The 22,453-nt window shown below is 40.8% G+C and overlaps 1 protein-coding gene across 3 annotated transcripts in view; it reads left to right on the top strand.

Moving 5' to 3' along the window:
- Nucleotides 1-18,185, top strand: part of LOC133424104 (protein PHTF2-like) — a 47,114-nt gene extending 28,929 nt beyond the window's left edge. For 2 of the 3 annotated variants that reach the window (XM_061714529.1, XM_061714528.1), the window contains 17 exons: nt 850-919; nt 1,307-1,465; nt 2,552-2,717; nt 4,229-4,390; nt 5,183-5,414; nt 6,635-6,781; nt 6,870-7,026; nt 7,109-7,179; nt 8,851-8,979; nt 9,064-9,149; nt 11,177-11,369; nt 11,479-11,610; nt 11,800-11,886; nt 15,037-15,192; nt 15,268-15,363; nt 15,463-15,588; nt 16,004-18,185. In XM_061714529.1, coding sequence (XP_061570513.1) covers nt 850-919; nt 1,307-1,465; nt 2,552-2,717; nt 4,229-4,390; nt 5,183-5,414; nt 6,635-6,781; nt 6,870-7,026; nt 7,109-7,179; nt 8,851-8,979; nt 9,064-9,149; nt 11,177-11,369; nt 11,479-11,610; nt 11,800-11,886; nt 15,037-15,192; nt 15,268-15,363; nt 15,463-15,588; nt 16,004-16,024 — 2,190 coding nt within the window. In that variant the 3' untranslated portion in view covers nt 16,025-18,185. The remainder of the gene's footprint in view (nt 1-849; nt 920-1,306; nt 1,466-2,551; nt 2,718-4,228; nt 4,391-5,182; nt 5,415-6,634; nt 6,782-6,869; nt 7,027-7,108; nt 7,180-8,850; nt 8,980-9,063; nt 9,150-11,176; nt 11,370-11,478; nt 11,611-11,799; nt 11,887-15,036; nt 15,193-15,267; nt 15,364-15,462; nt 15,589-16,003) is intronic. The other variant, XM_061714530.1, reaches the window with a different exon arrangement.
- Nucleotides 18,186-22,453: the final 4,268 nt, after the last annotated feature.

Genomic DNA, 22,453 nt, shown 5'->3' with positions numbered 1-22,453 from the left:
TTCAAGTGTTTTATTTTTACATAAAGCATTAAAGAGCCAAAAAGTTAAAGTATGTGTAATAAAGACAGAAAATGCAGTTTAAATATGTTGAAGATATTTGTTGGAAAGCTGTAAACTTCCAAGTTCCTCTCGGTACAGTTGTACACAAACGGCGTGTGTGTGTGTGCGTGCAGGTGTGTGTGCAGCAGTGTGGTCTGTTAACACATAATCTCATTAAAGCCCAGCTGTTATGGACCTGCTCACGTTGTTGAGCTTTAACCTCCATGTAACACGCACACCCGTTTCATTCGTGTTTATGGTGTAAGTGGCAGAAAGTCGTGCATAAAATACAGGGGATTTTCATAATTTACAATCATCTTTGTAGATGCAGCACAGCTTCTTGTCAAAACTGACAAAACACACACACACACCTACAGATGAAGTGTGTGCATGGCAGGAGGAAGCGACAGGCAGGGGACGGGGGCACATATTCCCAGGATCATAAACTAAACAAAGCACCACCTCAGCACCAGCTGTCAGGATGAATAACACAGAGTTAGAAATGACGCAGCCAGTTTCAAGGACGGGGAGACCTTTAGGATTCAATAGAAAGAAGTTAAAAAAGAAAAAAAGCTGAGTAGCACGAGTAGATGTCGAGATAAATCTACTAGTCCGAGTAGATTCAGAGGCTGTTAAATGTGCTAGAACCTGTAGTTGTGTGATTGCACGGTGTGTTTCCTCACACACTGAATGCATGTGTGCTTACGAAGGCAAAGAGATGAGCCACAGCCCAGCAGATGCAAACCTCTGCGTGCTCGTAACATCTGTATTTGCGTAGTGTTGACTCTGTGTCTCTGTCTCCCCCTGCAGGGCTTGAGGAACAAGCCAAAGAAAACCGGACATGTCAAACCAGATCTAATAGACGTGGACTTGGTTAGAGGTGAGAAGAGAAAAAAAAAAACCTGTGAATACTAATTAGAAGGCAAACACTTTTACACACACTCCACGATCAGCTCTGTGACCTAAAACATACACCCACTTAAACCTGAGGGCCATGTCAACGTGTCACTGATATTGTGTCTTTGCTGCCAAATCTACGTTGGTCTCTCATTCATCAATCTGTCAGTTTACTCTCACTGCAAGTCACATGACTGAGAGAGGAATGGAGAGGGAAGGGGTGATGAGTCAGATCTATCGGGAGACGAGGCGAGGAGAGCAGAAAGGAAGCAATGGTTACAACAAACCCACATCTCAAATGTGTTCCAGTGACCTCTTCTGCCTCCTTTAGCATTTAAAATCATTAAATGGCTCTCATTTTAATTGTCAGGCTCGGCGTTCGCCAAAGCCAAACCGGAGAGTCCGTGGACGTCACTGACCAGGAAGGGCATCGTCAGAGTGGTCTTCTTCCCCTTCTTTTATCGATGGTGGACCCAGGTCACCTCCAGAGCCATTTTCCTGCTCCTGCTGGCTCTCTATCTCCTACAAGGTGTGTCATGATGAAGTGTCCTCAGATGCTGTTGGATAAATATCTAAGAGATAAACATGAAGGTTGCAGAAACAATACTTAATTTTAGTGGTGCACCGAAATGAAAATTTGTGGCCGAAACCGAAAATAATAATAAACACTTGGCCCAATACCGAACATGGTTCTTCGCAGTTTTTCATTTATTTTGCCGATTTCTTTTTTTTTCACCATTGCATAAATCAAATAAATTTGATTTAGTCTTTTACAATCTTTTACAAAATTACAAGGTAGAACATATTTATTGAACATAAAAAACTGAACATTTTTTAATTTCCCAGCATTATGTTGTTTTGGTTCCACCTCCTGGTGAGTGTTAGGTAAAATTCTTATGTGGTTACTTTTTGGTTAGCCAACGATTTACGTTTGTGGTGCGGAACTGGTAGCGGCCAGTCTATTTCCTTATATTACAACGGCGTTATTAATTGTTCGTTTTTTTTCCCACTTATTCCACCGAACACCGAAAGTGTTTTTTTTTTGCCATTTTCGGCCGAACAATTTCGGTTACCGAACAATCGGTGCATCACTACTTAATTTTCTACATGTGATTCATGTTTAAAGTTTTTACATCTAAAAGAAAAACAAGCTGTTTTTCTTAAAACCCACGCACACCCGCTGCATAAACACGGAGCACCGTGCTGCCCTTTCTGCCGAAAATACAATTAATTTTCATATCTCCTTCCACCCTTCCTGCCCACTCACTTCCCCCACATGTGTAACACACACACACACACACACACACACAGAGCGACTGAGAACTTAAATCCACTCAAATTGTGACCCATTGACCAAGCAGACGCAGGTCTTGTTCTTGGTTTAACACTTTTAGTGCAAGAAAAACAACAATATTTGTCTGTTAGATTAAACTCCAGCGTTTCAGTACATTATTGTTCATCAGAAGTGAAAACACTAAAATCTGAGGAAACATCTGCAGCCTGCAGAGATGTACTTTGCATTATCAGTTTTAAAACACTAGGTTTATTCATTGGACTTCAATAACAATGCAATAGTTGCAGAACTTCACACGACCTTTGCCCGTGTCTGTCTCAGCGGCGGCAGCAGTCCTGTACGTCTCCATCCCTCAGCCTCATGGGATTCCGGCCACCGAGGTGTTCGGAGCCATTTGGCTCATGTTGCTGCTGGGGACCGTCCACTGTCAGATCGTCTCCACCAGGACCCCCAAACCCAGCTCCAGCAGCGGGGGGAAGAGGCGCAGGTACGAACCAGTGGCAGCCGGGGGCAGGAAGTCTTGAAACGAAGGAGAGCTTTTGAAAAAAGGAAAGGCAGGAAGAAAGGAAAATCTGAGATAACAAAGGGAGTAGTCAGTGGAAATAAAAACCATGAGACACAAAACAACTAGAGGCAGGAAAGTTTTAGAAAGAAACAAAGAAATTATTAATGAATACATGTTTTGTTGTTGGGTTGACCTGACTGTTTTTAGCCAGGTTTTCCATCAACAACTGCTCATTTTTCTTGGATATTTTCCAAGTGTCTGAGACTCCCGAAGCTCTGTAATTCAGACGTGTGTGAAACAGAACTACACATTGTTGTAATGTTGACTGTAAGATAACCAAAGCATCTCTTTGGTAAACTGTGCAAGAAGAGCCGTGTTTGTTTTTTGTTGTAATATTGTTTGGAGTTGCATCCTTGAGTTTTGCTTTTGTTAGATTCCAGCTTGTAAGTGTGTGGCTGCTGTGTTTTGGCTCACAACCGTGTGAATACAATTTTCAGACTCTGGAAGAAAATTGGACCACGACTCAGTTTTGGAAAGAGTTGAGGGGATAAAAACAACTCTTCATCCCTTTATTGAATCAACGGGGAAAGAGAGTCAGAAGATGATGCAATTATATTTAAACTTTATTCAATTTGAATGTTTTTTTTTAACTTTATTAAACCCTTATTTACATTTCATCTAACAAACTTTAAAAGGAAAATCCTTACGGACTGAAGAATGTCTTTGTATCACATGACTAGCACCTCCTTTTAATAGAGAAAAGCACATGAAACACATGTTTGGTAACTTGCCTTCATAAAGGAAAGCTACTTCAACTCGTCCCACTATGTTGGCACAGCTTTATGAAAAAATAACTGTTGTATTGTAAATAAATGAACAGATAAAACTAGATTTGGTCATAACAAGGAAACTACAAAAGTCGGTCTGAAAAATTGCAGCGACAGAGAGGAGGAAGAACTGGTACCTTCTTGCCACAGAAAAGAGTTGATGAACAAGCAGCTTTCACATTTGAAAACATGTGGTCAAGTCCTGTCCTACGCCTTTCCTGTGTGCCTTTTGTTTTCTTGAGAATTTTAAATAAGAGGCAATTCTGCAAAAGTAGACGAAACCAAAATCTGTCTAAACTTAAAATTGTTAGTAATCCGTTGCTGCATTTTCCACACAGACTAATACAATCTTTGAGTTAGTCTTTTGAAAAGACTGTTTTCCAGGATCTACTTTTGCAGAAAAGAACCTAAAAGTGATATACTTTTGGACAACGGTAGGCGGCAGCTTGTGTCCAACGGGAGCCAGTTTCTGTCACTAACCTGAATCATGACACTAATAACCTCCCTGAGGTTCAATCTAACTGGCCGTTAACAAAATGCTGGTTCTTGGAGCCACAAGGGAAATGCAGTCAGGTTCCCGGTGGACACACTGCTTGTAGTTTAGACTTCCTAGTCACCAGCTCCACCTTAAATCCCTCTTTACCCTCCATTCTTTCCAAACTGAAGGAAGTTGAGGAAGGCATCTCAGATGGAGGTGCATAGGGAAGGCGACGGGTCTAGCACTACCGATAACACACAGGAGGGGTCGCCACATTCCCACTCAGCCAGCACCACATACAGCCTGGGGGCTTTCTTCCAAGATTTCTGGCATGATATCTGTAAAGCTGGGTGTGTATTTTCATTTCCCATTTTCTAACAATGAGATGATGTACGGAGGCGGGGCTGTGCTGCAGACAACATTTGATCTCCAAAGTGAACAAAAATGTTTCTTTTTTTTAAGTCAGCCTTGCCTCACAACTAACCCGGCCTTCTTTAGCTGCAACATCCTCTCTGGTCACACTGAAAACTTGTTGGAAACACGGAGAGAAAAGACTCAGATGTGGCAGGTCAACCTGCAAAATCTACTGTTCAAATTCCAGAAACGGGTTTGCTGCCTGCACGAATACTGCAGCATCAAATCTCTGACTTAGAAGCAGCAGAAGGGTTTTTGCAGCTAATGTTTGTGTACAGAACTTGCTGACAAAGCTTAGTTGGAGAGAAGCGTGGGGTTTCGGCGCGTGGCTGAAAGCAATATAATCACATCAACTTTTGCAAAATGTCATTAGTTCATTTTTTTAATCCACTTTAAAACTGATTAAATTCTCAAGTTGCTGCCTCCCCCCCATTGCTTCTACTCCCACTAGCTTTCAGCAGAGTGGAACATCTCCATCACTCTGTTTAGTTACTTCATTCATTGATTACTTGTCACAGTCACTCCAGCTGTCAGTAAGAGACACCTGCAGCTCTGCCACTTTTACTTAAACACCACAATTGTTCATTTATAAACCTTCCACAATGTTTTGTAGATTGCATCTGGGTTTGATTTGTGATGCATGCCTGAGTTTCGATGCTAACATTGTTACTGCATTCACTCTTCATGCGTGTGCTGCCCGTCACTCACCCTGCCAACTTCCCCTGCAGATCCAAAAAGTCCAAGCTTTCAATCGATAAGTCGACAGAGACGGACAACGGCTACGTGTCACTGGACGGCCGGGTGACCAATCGCAGCAGTGAGGAGGGGCTTCAGCTCCACGAGCAGCGCTGTGATTTACTCACCAGGCCTGAGGAGGTGTGCTGGAGCCCACCTGTCCAGCCCCCACACCCAGCTCACCCAGCGCGCAGCCCGGCGCTGCTGCTGGCCAACGGCAGCAAGGTCAGCACACTAAAATCTAGAGTTCTCTAAGGCCCAATCCCAATACACCCCCTTCTTTTCTTCACTACCCCTAAAAAAGAAGGGACAGATTTTAGGGCACTTGAAATCTTCCCAGGGGCATGTCCCAATACACCCACTACCCCTCGTTTTCATCCCTACACCTAATCAGGAAGCTGAGAGCCAAAAGCTGTTTTAATTTCAGCTGTAGTGCTGTTAATATGCCACTTTATTAAGTTTTAATATTTTTTCAGGCGTAAAAGTAACTGTTAAGATCCCCAACCTGGGCTCAGTTTATCCAAATAATGCCTGTTAAGAAATTTGATCTGATGTTTTCGGCGATGATGAGACCGGGGCGCGGGCGCAGCAGCAGCAGCTCACGTACAGGATTGATCGCCAGGTCAACCTGCGCCGTCTTCCCGGGGAGAAACCTGCAGCTCTGTTGAGAATTACCGCTGGCTGAAATAAATCATTTAGGAAGATAAATGTTGGTTTAATAGATGAAATCTAACAGTTGTAGTTAAGTTGTAGCCTGTTAAGAAATTTGCTCCGAAAATTTCGGGATTTCTGTCCGCCTGCCGGCTCGGGAGCTGAGCCTACGGCGTAGGGTAAAGCGCGCGTCGCCGCGTAACCTACGCCATAGGCCTGCATTGGTGTAACGCGGAACCATAAATCAGCCTTTATTCTGGCGAGGTTGCAAAAAACGGGCAAAAAAGTGATTATGTACATTCACTGAGTGATTATTATGAACGTAAAATATATATTTCTCGCTAGAAATGTAATCAACTCATTTTTATGCAGAAACTAACTCAAAATATTGATTTTATTCACTAAAAAATAAGAAATGTCCGCCATGTTTTTTTTTTTTGGATTCAGTCCGCAAATGACGACCAAAAGCATTCTGGGAAATCTTTTGGTCCCTAGGTCAGCGAGTGAGGATCGCAAAACCCTCGCTCTGAAGGGACAATTCATAGCCACTACCCCTCGTTTTCTCCACTCCCCCTAGGTGAAAAGAGGAATTGGGACACCACTACCCTCACGGGAACGCGCAAAATTTAGGGGTAGTGATGAAAACGAGGGGTAGTGGGAGTATTGGGACAGGGCCTAAGAGTTTTCTAATTCCTGTTGAAGGTCCTATGATTATTTGCCCTAGAAGTAGTAGGAGGGGTGGGGGTGGGGGGATCTGCCAATGTTGAATTTGGTTGTGATGGTTGTGTTTTAAGGAGCCGGCTTCAGATGAAGCATCGAGTGAGGAGGACCCTGAGGCGACCTACAGCACCCTCCGCAGGGGAGTTGAGAGGATGAACAGTGACTGCACGCTCCGAAACCGCAAGAACTCTCACCACTACAAGAAACACTACGCTGCGGAGGTAAACACTTCTAAATTAACGTGTAATTTATTAATGAATCTATTCGTATTTTCTACAAAAATAGTAAACCTCTTTTCTTTTCTGCCAGGATGTCCCCAAATCTGGAACGAGCTGCAGTTCCAGATGTTCTAGTCTGAGGACTCAGGACTCGGAGAGCACTCGACACGAGTCGGAGACCGAGGACCTGATGTGGGAGGACTTCCTGCACTGTGCCGAGTGCAGGTCGTCCTGCACCTCAGAGACGGGTGAGATGAGGACACCACTGAGCTGTCCAGACAGATAATGTCCATGTGGCTGCATGGAAATGATTTCCATTCTTTTGTTCAGAGGGAGAAGGAGGAGGAACGCCTGTCTGTCCTCCCAACAAGAAGGAATACAGAGACGACCCTTTTCATCAGGTCTGTGAAAACACAAGGCCTGTTTCCACTAGCGGGGGTCCGGAGCAGTTTCAGACGCGTTTCCATTATCAGGAACATCCCCAAACCTCTGTTGGGTCCAAACGCAGACCTGCCGTGGGTTAGTTACTCACCGAGTGACGCCACCAGTGCAAAAAGAATAAACGGCATCATCTGAGCTTCTTCAATGTTTCAAACAGTGAAAGTGGTAGTTTGCAAAGGTGGTACATCCTACCAGTTCACTTTAGATCAGTGGTCTTCATTCCTGGTCCTCGAGCCACTGGCCTGCATGTTTTAGATGTTTCCCTGCTTCAACACACTCTGACACAAATGGCTGTGTCATTAACAGACTTGTGAAGACCTGATGGCCATTGATTAGAATCAGGTGCGTTGATGCAGGAAAACATTAAAACATGCAGGACACTGGCTCAGGAGGACCAGGCATGAAGACCACAGATCTAGATGGATCAGGACGGACTGAGGAGGAGGTTGGATGTGTTACAATTCCAGCCTCCAGGGTACCCCCCCCCGAACCTCCACTAATGGAAATGCAGCAATAAATGTATGTGTCGCAACTAGGGGTGTAACGATGCACTAATCTCACGATACGGTACGATACATGATATTGAGGTTACGATAACGCTAAGATATTATAGCAGTATTTTTTTAACAACCTTGAATGAGGAACATATGAATAGAAAAAAATGTCTTTTATTTGAAAGACACAAAATACAAAACAATGCTGTGCATTACAGTTTGTAATGCTTTATAAGTGTTTAAGTTTTAAAGAGAAAGCCAGGCCAACCATTTTCCACAAACTGAACTAAAAGTAAATGTCAGGTTTGCATTATGCATCTTCAGTTTCATACAAGTACAAATATTTTGCCACAAACTGAATAGTTTCTCTCATGTATGATTTGACTTTTTTCTTTTCCAGAAATTTAACAACTAAAATTAAATAAATAAAAGTAAATAAATACATACAATTTTACATCATAAAACAGATTGATTCATGCTCACCTTATAAGTGTAAGAGGAGATTTATTTTTGTTAAGGTTATTTTGGTAATTCAGGGTTCATTATTTTATAAATATATTCTTTATATTCTGTAAATCAGGGACTATAATTACACTAGTCAGTTTATTTGTAGTGATTAGTATGTTTTAGATTGGGCGGAGTGATACGCCACAGTACGGCACTAGGTGCTGTGTTGATGTTCTAAAATCCTACACTGTTGAGCGGACATTGAAGTACACTGGAACTCGGAAGAAGTTGTCCCGTGTTTATCCTACTCACGACCCCAAAAAGGTTTAATTTAATAAGGTAAGACTTAACTCTACACCAGACTTAAAAGTTCAGAGCTCAAAACCCCCAAGAGTCCCGTGATCGGGACCGCAAAACGGTACTAGTTTCTTCTCAGCGGAGTAAGATTTTGGTCCGCGGGTCGAGGCGCGAGTCACAAATACGCTGTGCGTTACTAGTGAACACAATAGATTAATATTAATAACCCAATATCGCGATACACTTTGCCACCTCCACGACACGTTTCGTGGCGTTTTTGTATCGCGAAATTTCGTGGCACTATATATTGTTACACCCCTAATCGTGACTTTAAAGTGTAATTTGATGATGGTTTAAAGCTGAGATTTAGATTTTGTGGATATTGTTCTGCAGGGTCACGCTCCCTGGCTTCACAGCTCCAACCCCGGCCTGGAGAGAGTGAGCGCCATTGTGTGGGAGGGAAACGAGTGCAAGAAGGCAGACATGTCTGTCCTGGAGATCAGTGGCATGATCATGAACAGAGTGAGTGACACGTCCATCACCCTAGAGATGTGTACTAAAATACAAATGTTGGAATCATGTTGACACATTTGTCTCCATGTGCAGGTAAACCTTTACACCCCTGGTATTGGTTACCAGGTCTTCGGAAACCTGGTTTCAGTGACACTGGGACTCACGCCCTTCGCGTACAGGTACTGCAGCCGAGTCACACTCTTAACTATATGAATAATGGCCCAAACTGGCATCTACTGTTTGAAATTTTAAAAGGTAAAGTAGACATAGTCACACTTTGACAATTTAGCCAGCGTATGCCAACTAATGGAAAATTTTAACCAATGATTAATCAATTACTCGATAATTTGCATCCCAAGTTGCGTGCAATGGACATCCACCGTAATACGTCGATATCTAACGTAGCCTGCCCTGAACCTGAGTGTTACTCGTACCAAACTTGTCTCTAAGGCAGGGGTGTCAAATGTGCGGCCCGAGAGATTTTCATGCGGCCGGCGAGAAGTTTCCAATGCAAAAAAACGAAATGTTAATTTTCTAAAAAGGATAGGCATAAATAATTGCCATGAATCGCAGCATATCCAATAATATATTTCTTCTACAAATCCATCGTTATTCCACAAAGGGAGCAGTTTTCGACATTTAGTTTTCTAGAATGGATTTGCCGATTTTTATTTCTTTGTAGACGGTCGTTTATTTTTATTAACTGACTACTATTATATATTTTTGCTGATGATAGAAGATATTTGTTCGGAGAATTTCAGTTTTTAATACGAAGATAGTGACAAAGTAAAACAGTTAAAAGAGAAGTGCTGACTTTTTCGGCACACTGGCATAAATATCTGCGCCAATTTTTAAAAATAAATACACTTAATTGTACTGGAAAAATCTCGAAATCACAAAGAAAAAACCTCTCGGATGTAATAAAAAAAATTAAATTTCTTATAAAAAAGCGAAATATAAAAAAAACATACTTGTTTCTGTTTATCATTGTAAAATGATATTAAAAGTACAGTTTTTGTTATTTTGAGCGTGCGGCCCGTGAGAAAAAAATTTGGTCAAATCCAGCTCACCAAGCAAAATGAGTTTGACACCCCTGCTCTAAGGCGTATTGACACATGTAGATGTATTTGAGGTGTTCCAGACAAGCTCAAAAGTTATTAAATGTGTTTCCAACTTAGAGATACTGTATAATAGCACATTGGCAGTGTTTAGGGGGATTGGTTTATGAAAACTTTAGTTGACAGGAGAAACACGTTGGTACTCTGCTCTGGAGGAGATCTGCTCTATGGTGAGCAGCTGTCCCTGGGGCAAAGTGGCTCCGCTGTGCTGCAGTTTGCCATGTGTAACCAGCTCATGGTGGAACGCCACTGGCTCAGAGGGGAAGCCACAGATGGAGCCCAGAGGCGTTGGAAACTGCATCATCTCCATCAGAGGATGAGGATGGAGACTTGTTGGCGACATTCTTTGATGTTTTCAGCATGACGTGATGTTGATACGGCGACTTCTGTGATCTCTTGTGCGGTTTTGAGTGTCGGCATTTTAATAGACGCCGATGAGGTGATCACTAAAGCATTAGTTGGTATAAGTCATCTATATATTATCAAAAGGTTACGAGTTACTAATACGTGGTGTATACTTTACAGCCAACCTTTTATGAAAAGACCCTCAGAAAAACCAAACATCCATAGCCTTTATCAGCATGTAGCAGCCTTTATATTAGGCTGGCTAAATCGTTACGGTGTGCCTGGGCCTTAAGTTCTTGGTCAACAAAACTGTCAGAGGAGAATCATCAACCGTGTAGTTAAACCTAAGTAGATGTGTAGAAAAGCACTTTGTGTTGACTCGCATTTTAGGATTAAAATAAGAACAGGGGAAACACAGCTTACTGACAAGTCCTTCTTTACCCACAGGCTCCTCCTGGATTTTAGGATTGTCCATCTGGTTGGCCAAATATATTATTCACATTCAGTGTTTTTAATTTAGGACACTTGGAAACATACCAGAACACCATTTTGTTTTTTTGATAATTGACCAGCCCTAATGGATAACTATTGATAATTAATGTAATTTAAGAGACATACCTCCTTCATGCTACGTTGTAGAAGTATCAGTATCACAATACTAAGATATATACTCAAGAATAAGTGGAAAACATTTAATGTAAAAGTAAAGTATTTTCCTTTTTCCAATATTTCACCTTCTGCAGGCTGGCTCAGTACTGCGACCTGGATCAGCTGACCTCGCTGTCGGCAAATGAACTGTTGTCTGTTGCGCTGGGAGGCGGGTCTGAATCCGATGTCTCTGTAATCACCATGGTAACACTCAGCTTCCTGGTGCGCGTCTGCCTTATATGGCTCTTCTTCTTCCTGCTGAGTGTAGCAGAGAGGACCTACAAACAGGTACAAGAATGAACTTTGTTGTTGAAATGATGTGAAAGAGGTTGCACCGGAGCTAAGCGTGTGTCAGGTGTGTTTACTTATCTTATTTACAATAATATTTGTATTTCAGAGGCTGCTGTTTGCCAAACTGTTTGGTCACCTTACTTCGGCCCGCAGAGCCAGGAAGTCTGAGGTCCCACATTTTAGGCTGAAGAAAGTTCAGAACATCAAGATGTGGCTGTCACTACGCTCCTACCTCAAGGTACCAGTGACGGTCTTAACATGACTTTTCAAAATGCACCAATATGTTTGGGGCTGTTTTAATCATTATTTACATTTGGGTAAGTCATTTCAGTGAATATGCTGTTTATAGGCGGTTTCCTTTGACTATAGCTTTAATCTTTGAGATGTTTACACACATCTGAGCAAATCTGTACCATTTACTTTGCAGAGACGGGGTCCTCAGCGCTCGGTGGATGTCATTGTGTCGTCTGCATTCCTGCTCACTTTATCCGTTGTCTTCATCTGCTGTGCACAGGTAAGTTATGAGTGTGACGAATGAATATGAAACAAAATGAATACATTTACTTCAGTGAAAGGTTGCAGACTGGGTACTCGACTAGCGCCGTACTCTGTGAAAAACTTCCCAGCTTCCCAGTGACCACGTGTCATCTTAACTGACAGGAAAGATTTCTGAGTAAGGCTGAACAATATGAACATAAATTAATTTCCCAGGCTGACTACTGCTGTGCAATATAAATTGGTATTTTTAACTCCACATTATCTTCACATGGAAAAGGTACCACTAAAATATGAGAGAATAGTTGGCCTCTATAAAAATATGCTCATCTCTGCTCCAACAGAATTGTAAATCCTTTTTCTGGAAATTTTATTCATGACCCCTAAATTGGCTCCAATTCACCATCATAGTTGAGGAGGAGGGTAAGAGAACCGTAAGCAGATAAAACCACATATTGACATTATAACAGTGCACGGTCCAGCCCCATTTCTCAGTGCTCTGAACTCAAATGTCATTCACGTCAATCTTCTAGATCCGAGAAGCATCTGCACAATAAACCCTGGTTTATGCTTCAACACTACCGCTTACTTTTCAGAGTTCTGTGTTGAGGTCTTAAAGTGCTGAAAAGCTATTCACTGCAAAAATGCTACGGCTGTCAAGTTTCCTATGGATCACATGAAACTCATTAGTTTAGTGTTTACCTTCCATTTTTCACTTGACTATGAGAGAGGATTGTCGTTGGAGGTGGAATTGCAAATGTTGCATCGTAAGCAGAAGCTTAAAGTAGAAGCAGAAAGCAGAAAAGTAAAGTGCCAGAAATGATGCGGTGCAGTGACTCAATCACACCCTTGTGATTTGCATGGTGTCAGTTCGACTGAGAAGCATAAATCAGCCTTTACACATTTTAGGTCGAATGCAACACGCATACGCAAGAGACTTAAATCACAACTAAAGGCTGAGTTATGGTTCTGCGTCAAAACGACGCCGTCACTGACGTGCACCTCCCAAAAATTGTAACTGCGCGTCGAGGCGACGCAGACCAAACGCAGATGAGAGGGCTGTAATTGGTTCGCTTGGTATTTCCGGTTTCCCTTTTGAAGCAGTCGTGAACTTTCAGCGCTTTTTTCTTCGTGTATGTGTGATTTTTTTTTTTTTGGTTTTGTTTTTTTGCACAATAATTGTCCTTATCTCTTTGATTCACTGTGACCGGAAAAAGTCGGATGAACCATTCAGGAAAAGATCGTGAATTAGCAGTCACTGGGGGTACTGCACCGCGATGAAATGGAGTGACGGAGAAGTCCGAAGGGTTCACGACAGCGTCAAGGTGACGGCGTAGGCACGGCGTCGATTTGAAGCAGAACCATAATTCATGCTTAACGCTGGCATCCGTTGAAGTAGCATCATCTAGCATGAAAATCTGCCTTAATTTCACATCGTAGCAGGAATAAGCAATGCTGTCATCCAGATTATGATTTGTTTAAAGGCCTCGCGTACATGTGTTATAGTGTAGCCTAGAAATGTGCCGCTAGCAACTTTAAATGTGCTGTGCAGGTACGTCCAGCTCCTATCGGTTGGAGCTCGTTAACTAGACACAGGTCATGGGGAGCCAATCAGATCAGTCTATCCTTGGAGAGCGGGTGTCTGGACGGGCTTTACACGAAGATGGCGGCGACATACAGTGTGAACGGCTTCAGCGGAGGATTGGCAGCCATTTGAACCAGTTTTGGCAAAAGCTGTGAAACATTCAGAGCTCTTCTTTGAAGAACTGATGTATTTGCTGTTCTGTCAACAGGCTATGGCAGAATGGTAATTTACTCTTCCACACAACACTCTCCCGTTGGTGCTGCCCCTTTGATCGGGAGGCCCTGTGGGTCTTTTTCAGACCTACATCTTTCTAGATGGGGATCTGATCTATATCAGGCTATTTGTTGCAAAAATGCTGTTCAGATTGACACGATTCACGTGAATGACACTGAGTCGATAGGCACCGAGAAGCAAATAGTCTGCAGCTATTTAACCTCTAAGCTGATGCACTAACTGAATATCCAGAATATTGTCAAAACCTAGAAGTTCCTACATAACTATTAGGGGTGTAACAATATATCGTGCCACGAAATTTCGCGATAAAAAAACGTCACAATACGTGTCGTGGAGGTGACAAACTGTATCGCGATATTGGGTTATTAATATTAATCTATTGTGTTGACTAGAAACGCGCATCCGACCACGCGTGACGACCGCGCCTCGACCCGCGGACCAAAATCTTACTACGCTCAGAAGAAACTAGTACCGTTTTGCTGTCTCTTTTTGAGCTCTGAACCTTTACTTATGTAAGTCTGGTGTAGAGTTAAGCCTTACCTTATTAAATTAAACCTTTTTTGGGTTGTGAGTAGGATAAACACGGGACAAATTCTGCGCGAGTTCGAGTGTACTTTAATGTCCGCTCAACAGTGTAGGATTTTAGAACATCAACACAGCACCTAGTGCCGTACTGTGGCGTATCACTCCGCCCAATCTAAAACAGACTAACCACTACAGATAAACTGACTAGTGTCATTATAGTCCCTGATTTACATCAGAATATAAAGAATATATTTATAAAATAATGAACCCTGAATTACCAAAATAACCTTCTTAACAAAAATAAATCTCCTCTTACACTTATAAGGTGAGCATGAATCAATCTTTTTATGATGTAAGATTGTATGTATTTATTTACTTTTATTTATTTATTTAATTTTAGTTGTTAAATTTCTGGAAAAGAAAAAAGTAAAATCATACATGAGAGAAACTATTCAGTTTGTGGCAAAATATTTGTACTTGTATGAAACTGAAGATGCATAATCCAAACCTGACATTTACTTTTAGTTCAGTTTGTGGAAAATGGTTGGCCTGGCTTTCTCTTTAAAACTTAAACAGTTATAAAACATTACAAACTGTAACAATAGGGCAAATACACAGCATTGTTTGTATTTTGTGTCTTTCAAATAAAAGACATTTTTTTCTAGTCATATGTTCCCCATTCAAGGTTGTTAAAAAAATACTGCTATAATATCATATCGTTATCGTGACCTCAATATCGTGTATCGTACCCTATCGTGAGATTAGTGTATCGTTACATCTCTAATAACTATTAAAGTATTGATTTGCAAACCTGTCTTCCTGCAGCTGCTGCACGTCCATGAAACGTTCCTGGAGTATCACTATAACTGGGAGCTGGTGATCTGGTGCTCCAGTCTGTCTCTCTTCCTGCTCAGGTTTGTCACTCTGGGCTCAGAGACCAGCAAGAAGTACAGCAACACCTCCATACTTCTCACTGAACAGGTAGAGCAGATCATGATCTCTTAAATACATGGCATGTTTTTGAACGGTCACACTGATCTAGTGTCTTTTTCAAAGATCAACCTGTATCTGAAGATGGAGAAAAAGCCAAACAAGAAAGAGGAGCTGACACTGGTCAACAATGTCTTAAAACTGGCCACCAAACTACTCAAGGTAACCATCTGCTTTACTACTCCTTCAACAAGCTTTTCTTTAAGTTGTTTTATTGCTACAAGATTGTAATAACCTTTATATGGTTTTCCCTCTCAACAGGAGTTGGATACTCCGTTCAGGTTGTACGGTTTGACTATGAATCCTCTGCTTTACAACATCACCCAGGTGGTCATCCTGTCTGCTGTGTCAGGAGTCATTTCTGACCTGTTAGGATTTAATCTGAAGGTAACTGCCACCAGTGCATCTTGGGAACCATTTATACTTCTATCCTGGATGAGTTTATTAGTACTTGGAAATTTAGATATTGATCTACTGTACGAAAAAAAAAAAAGGCTATCAGCAAACATCTTCTCCGTGCTTGAAGAGAGGTGTAATTACAACCTTTTCTGTATCTAAAGCCTGATTAATCTCAGCGGGGTCAGTGTAACCTTGCAGGCATCAGGAGGCTGGATTAAAGCGCTGCTCCAGGGCTGCATGATCCTTGAAAAAGTGATGACGATAAGACTTGAGACATAGAAACCAGTGTCTGCTGTGAAGTTATTTGCTGAATATTATTTAGGATCAAAGTGCTTTGAAACTTCCCTTCATTCTGGTTCACTGTCTTAAGTGACTTATTTCTCCCCTTCTTGTCTATTTCCAGCTGTGGAAGATCAAATCATGACAGTAAACTCAGAGACGGCGTCGATACTTCACTCTCACTGAAAGATGGGACGTCACTCATATCGGAGCGCTCTGACCTACAGCGTTCCCACTTTTGTGCAATTTTACATGCTATTTATTTACTTACCCACTCAGTGTTTTTATTTAGGATTTATTTGAATTTTAGTTTGTTTCATTTTAGTGTGCTGCAACACAAAGCTAGTTACCCATCTCTAAAAAGTGTTAAGAACATAACATTTATGATGTTCTCATCTGCATTTGAGTTTTCATCCTTCCATTTTAGTTCATTTGCAAATTTAAAGGAAAAGTATTGAATCGCTGAAGAAGCAACTTCTATTTTATTGTAAGTGTTATTTCTTTAAATATAAAATTACTATTTATGCCGAGTTATTTTCACAACTTTAAAGAGACATTAATCTAACTAGTTTCACTGCAGTTCAACGCTGAATAAGTAAATGAAAATGTAAGTATATGCAGTGGTCGGTTCAAACCACATGCTATATTGTGCTCAGATTACCATCACAAGACTCATTATATGCAAAAGTAGTCGTCTAAAGATGTTTTTGGTAATCAATAGTCCGTTAGAATTTAAAGACAATTCATGGTCCCAGCTTTCAAGATACTCAGATCCGTTTACAGCAAACCGTTACTCTTCATACCAGCTTCCATGTTTAAAGCAGTTTAAAAAAGACATGTACATACCTTATAACAGATATTTAAGTATTGTTCTGCAGGGAAAGTTTAAATCTTCTGACTTGGGTGAGAAAATAGTTCCTGGATTTTATTCTCACTTGACAGATGACATCAGCACTGCAATGACACAATCATTCAGGAAATGTAGATACACAAGTGACACTTATTAACAGAGATTAAAGCTACAAGGCCGCTGGCCTGTAAGCATTTCACCCAATTTAAAAGAGAAAGTGAAGGCATATATGTGGACAGTGTGCAGAAATGGTCATATTGATTGGCTGAACAATTTGGGTCACTCAGAAGTTGTTTTTTTTAGTGGGTATGTAGTCATGGACCCATCAGTGGCTTCAGCATTTCCAGCAATACATTTATAATTTTCCTCACAAAGCTGATGTGGCTCAAGACAATTTCATACCACGTCTGTGATGAGATGACAAAGTAGGGCTTTATTTCTTTATCTCAGTGGAGAGACATTGCTTGGGTTAAAAGAGAAATGATGAGTATAACTGCCATTTGAGAAGCTATATGAAGAGTTTTAATTTCCAACAGAAGTACAGAGGCAGACGGAAACATTGTAAAACAAATGTTTGGGGGGTTCAGTCCATTTTAGGTTGTTTATTTTATTTGTTGGATTTTATTTCTTGAAACGTTACGTCAAAATTTCAGAGCTACTTTATTATATAGTGGATTTCCTTCAGTCAGCTCCCATCTGCCATGTTTCTAGACACTGAGGTTTAAACAAGTCTGTATGCAAATGAAGATATGCACTTTAAAAACAGGTATGCAGATGGAAGAGTTACATTATTTCAGTGTCAGAATTTTATTTTTTATCTTTTTTTGTACCTCACTTGCGTGACAGTCAGTGTGCGTGTTATGTTGCATTCAAATAAACGATGGCTCAGAACCTACTTGTATCGACACTTCAGATTGCTCTTGAAGAAATCCTACACGGTACGTGAAGTTATGATGCCTACAAGAAAAAGGATCGCACAGTGCGGTTAAAGAAACTGACAAATCTGTCCTGGTTGAGTTGGCATTCTAGACTTAATTCATAAAAAGAAATGCATAATCACGATGAGCGTCTGAAGAGGAAGACCAAAGTGTTTTATTGTTTTTGTTCATTTCTGCTGGGTAAAGAATGTACTTGTACTGTAGCATTGTGACTTATAATCTATTTTTCTCTTTGGAGATGCTTTCCCCTCCTTTGCTTTGCTTTTTGTTCTTTCATCAGTCATTTGTGATTTGGTTGTTCTTCACGGTCACTAGAAAAAGGCATGTTTTGCTATGTTTTTAAGGAACAAAACGTCTGAATTGTATGAAGATGAATCTAGATAAAAAGACTCCATGTTGTGATGCTGTTTTTAAAGAGTCTGAATATTTAGATTTTGTTTTTTTTTGTGATCTGGTCTGTGCACGAGGTCTACATTTTTTTATAAGAAAAATTAAAAAAAAAGTTGCTTAAAGGCTAATTCTTCTGGGTTTTTTTGTTCCCCCGAGTTATACATTGACAAGTAATTTATTTTCCTCTGAATCAGTTATCAAATTATAAGATACAAACCTCAATCACTGGTGGAGCGACGTTTCTTGTATGTCGGTCATCTCTTCCCACTGGCAGTCGGGTCTAACTCGGGTTACCACGCTCTCACACGCCGCTCATCTTTAGTTGTCCCTCTGGCTGTACAATGGAGATAAAAAATAAAAAGCACACTTGTTGATTTCAAAAACAATGAAGGGGGCCCCACTAGTGGCCACAAGCTCAGAAACGAGCACAAATTATGACGTTTTCTTGCCTTTAAAGAGTTCATAAATGATTTGTAGCATCATGTTCTTTTGAACTTCAAACCACAGAACTGCTACACCTGGACCCAAGTGGACTCTGCCCTGCTCCTATGAAACTGCAAATCAGCCAGAGAAACTCCATCCACTGGAGAAGGTGAAGAACTGCACGTCTCCATGTCAGAAAATAAGTGATTTATTTGTGGTTTTAGGGACATTTTCATTTTACCCTTAAAAAAAAAGCAGACATTAGTATTTTGTTTCAAGGCAACAGTAAAAACAAGTATTTCAAAATAATAGCAGATCAATTACTGTTGGCAGAAATTATATTTCTGCGTGGCAAATTAACTTAGAAAACCCCAGAGTCATGATATGAATGCTGCTTAATCGGTGTAATTGAATCATTAATTGAAAAGGGCATGTTCAAAATGACAACAGTATGGAATTCAATTAGTGATGTCAAAGGAAGAGAAGAAGCTGCAAGTTCAGAGAGAGATGGATGAATTGCTAAAGAAAAGGAATGACTTGAAGGAGGAGGAAGACATGATCAAAGAATGGAAAAGTTTAGAAGAGCGGGTGAAAGTCACACGAGGAAAAGAAAGTTCCCTGAAGAGAGAGAGAGAGCTCCAAGAGTTTGAGGCAAAAAATAAAAGATTCTTCTCAAAGACAATCTTCAAAATCAGAAAACAAAAGTCCAGTGGGGAATAACAGACTACAGCTCTACGTAGCATCTCACTTTTCTGTGGCACTGCCTACAACCCAAATTGGTAACTAAGAAAAATATTGAACCCACATTGCTGCACATCCAACCAGTGATGTAGATTACGTACTGATGTCGGTCATCCCAATATTCTAACTGATGGACTCAATACGGGGGAGTTCGGCAAGGTTGCCCAATATCTCCAAATGTATTTTTTACTAGATGCCCATATCAAGTGTAGTGAGGTATTTTTTTGCTGACAAAAATGTGTTAAGTCAACTGGCAGATGACAACCTTGTTTCTGAAGGACAGCTCTCACGTTCCTTTAGCTATAGACATTATAGAACAATTTACTAAAAGCGCCTGAATGGGAACTTTTAGCAATTAAAGATTGTGATGTTGAGTCAATCTCCAATATTCCAATAAAAACATCTGTTACTTATTTAGGTATCATCAATGATAAAAATGAATCTCAAAAGGTAAGAGGTGGAATACTACTTTAAAAGGCTGAAGGCATTTCAAAGCTAACATATGCTGTCATAGCTTTAGGAATTGAGAATGGTGTCTGTAAGTCAATAGAAAAGACTATTTGGAAAAAAAAATATACAGTAAAGTATAGTAATACAGTAAAGGCGATCTTAATATTTTGGACTTGACCTCACTCAATTACACCATCAAAATTAATTGGATTAAACGCTACCTCAAGCATCCAACCTACTTATGAAATTTTATTCCCCATTATGTCTTTTCTTCAGTTGTTGGGCTCCAGTTTTTGTTGCTTTGTATCTATAACGCCGACAAACTTCCTCTCCAACTTTCCTCATTCCATAAACAAATGCTGTTAGCATAGTGTTTAATTTACACACACAATTTTACTCCCCGTAGATTTTTTTACGTGGAACAATATATATCTTATATAAGAACAAATGATCTTCCTCCAACAATGGTTTGATAATATACTTTTACTGAGTCAGCTGTTTCATCAACATGGGCATCTTTACAGTTATGTTGAATTTATGCAACATTATTGAATACCTGTTACACACAAAGATTTTTCTGTGGTTTTTTGATGCGGTGCCTTCCGCCTTATCTCCCTTTTTAAAGACCTTAATGTGAACGTCTTGCCCATATCTTTAAGCGTAACTGAAACGGCATGGGGGAAAGTTTGTTTCACGAGTAATAATAAAAATAAAAACTAGGTTATTCTCCGAACTATTTCAACAAGATATTGGCCGGGTTTCCCAGATCAGTTAAGAAGCTCTTAACAGCAAAAAGCTTCTTTCAAACCTTCTTAAGGAGCCTGTGAAAGAAAAACGCGTTTCCCAGCGTCGCTCTTAGCTTAAGAATCTCTTTCATTTAGAAGGAAATGAAAGATGCTGCTGACCCAGTCTTTACACCCTTCTTAGTGAACAAAGACTCTCAGATCCAGGTGCGTCAGGAAAATCAATATCACACCAAGCAATGAGATATTAAAACAATGCACACCGCACAAATTTTGATCTATTTTATACTTTAGATTTATATTGTTTAGCATTCATTGGTGACAGCAAAGTGGGGGAAAAAAAAAAGAAAAATAAGGAATAACAAGTCACTCACTCACTCACTCATCTTCTTCCGCTTATCCGTTCCCGGGTCGTGGGGGCAGCAGCCTCAGCAGGGATGCCCAGACTTCCTTCACCCCAGACACTTCCTCCAGCTCCTCTGAGGGGAGTCCGAGGCGTTCCCAGGCCAGCCGAGAGACATAGTCTCTCCAGCGTGTCCTGGGTCTTCCCCGGGGTCTCCTCCCGGTGGGACATGCCTGGAACACCTCCCTAGGGAGGCGTCCAGGAGGCAATAACAAGTGTGTTCCTGTATATGCTTTATGCATTACGCACAAATAAAACGATCATCATGACTATCATTTATCATAATTTGTCTGCACACATCCCACATCTGCGTGTACATATGAGATAATGTACCACACTCAAAAATGCTTCAGGGAACATCAAAAACACATCCACCCTCCAAACCTGCCACATTTAACACATCAGGCAACTGAGAGGTGTATTTGAGTTCAGCTGGAACCTCATTAAGGGAGACTTCATCCGCTGCTCCATATAAAGGCGTTACCACATCACACGTGTGAGATACCATGGCTGCTATACAGCATATTTTCGCTGCAAATCAACCGTGTCTCCACATATCCGGAGGGCAACCCGGTGCAATTTCGCCCTGAGCCCGGAGGTCCAGTTACTGGCTGCACTGTGTTTTCCCTTGTGAAAATTGTAGTTTTGCTTCTGTGACCTAAATGTTTTACCTTCCCATAGATAAATAAAGAAAACCTTACTCTTCCTGACTCTTAATGTGTATTTTTTGCTGCCTTTTATACAGTATTGATTTGGTTTGAGATCTTAGTTGATAAATGAACACTGGCAAAAACAGACTCTAAAAGTGAGTCAAAATATATATAAATTGTGGAAGGAATATCAGTTACTGAACGTTGCAGTTGCCATGCCGACCTGTTTGGGGTTCTGGAACCAAACAGAAGGACTTATGATGTCACATAGGGCCAAACAGCTGCCGCAACTTCTACTTGTTCCACGTGTTTTTAACCATTTATTGTATCCACAAACTGCATATCAGTCCTAATATTTTGCTGATTCGACCTCAGCTACTGAGCTCTTCATCTGAGAACTTCATTAGGAACCTGCATCAAAAATTTCAGACGTTTGACTCTTCAGTTTGTTTAACTACGAGGGACAAAATGCACAGGTATGAAAGTGAAGTAACTCATTTGTTAATCCCTGAATGTGTTTCCCTTCTGATAAAAACTTTAATACTTATGTGAACGTTGTCATCAGGCATCTACCTCAAACTGGTGGTGAACTGGAGAAGATCGGCGGATGTGACGTGATGTCAAACAAAAAGGTTTTTGCATTAATTTAATTTTATATTTGAGCTGCTTCCTTTTTATTTGCAAGCATTGCTGCTTCAGAAGGAGGCTGAACTACAGGCGATTTATGTTTTTTTTTTTGCTTTGTGATACATCTCAGGTGCACGACCACCTGACTTCACATGAATCTAATCCTGGTGAACGTGGATTCACCCTGCCAAGAATCGGGAATGGCCGGATGATGACAAAACATGAAGTCAACACTAAAGTAAGACTAAACTGATCCTAACTTGTGTTACATAATGCAGTTATATTCTTGTGATTGATAGTATCGTAACTGATTAATCTGACAAGGTGTCCCTGACTACTTTCTTTTTCTGTCCTTGTTT

Source organism: Cololabis saira, chromosome 23, assembly GCF_033807715.1.
Source record: "Cololabis saira isolate AMF1-May2022 chromosome 23, fColSai1.1, whole genome shotgun sequence".
Lineage (NCBI taxonomy): Eukaryota > Metazoa > Chordata > Actinopteri > Beloniformes > Belonidae > Cololabis > Cololabis saira.
Note: the sequence above shows the minus strand (reverse complement) of the source record. Positions and strands in the feature narration are given on the sequence as shown.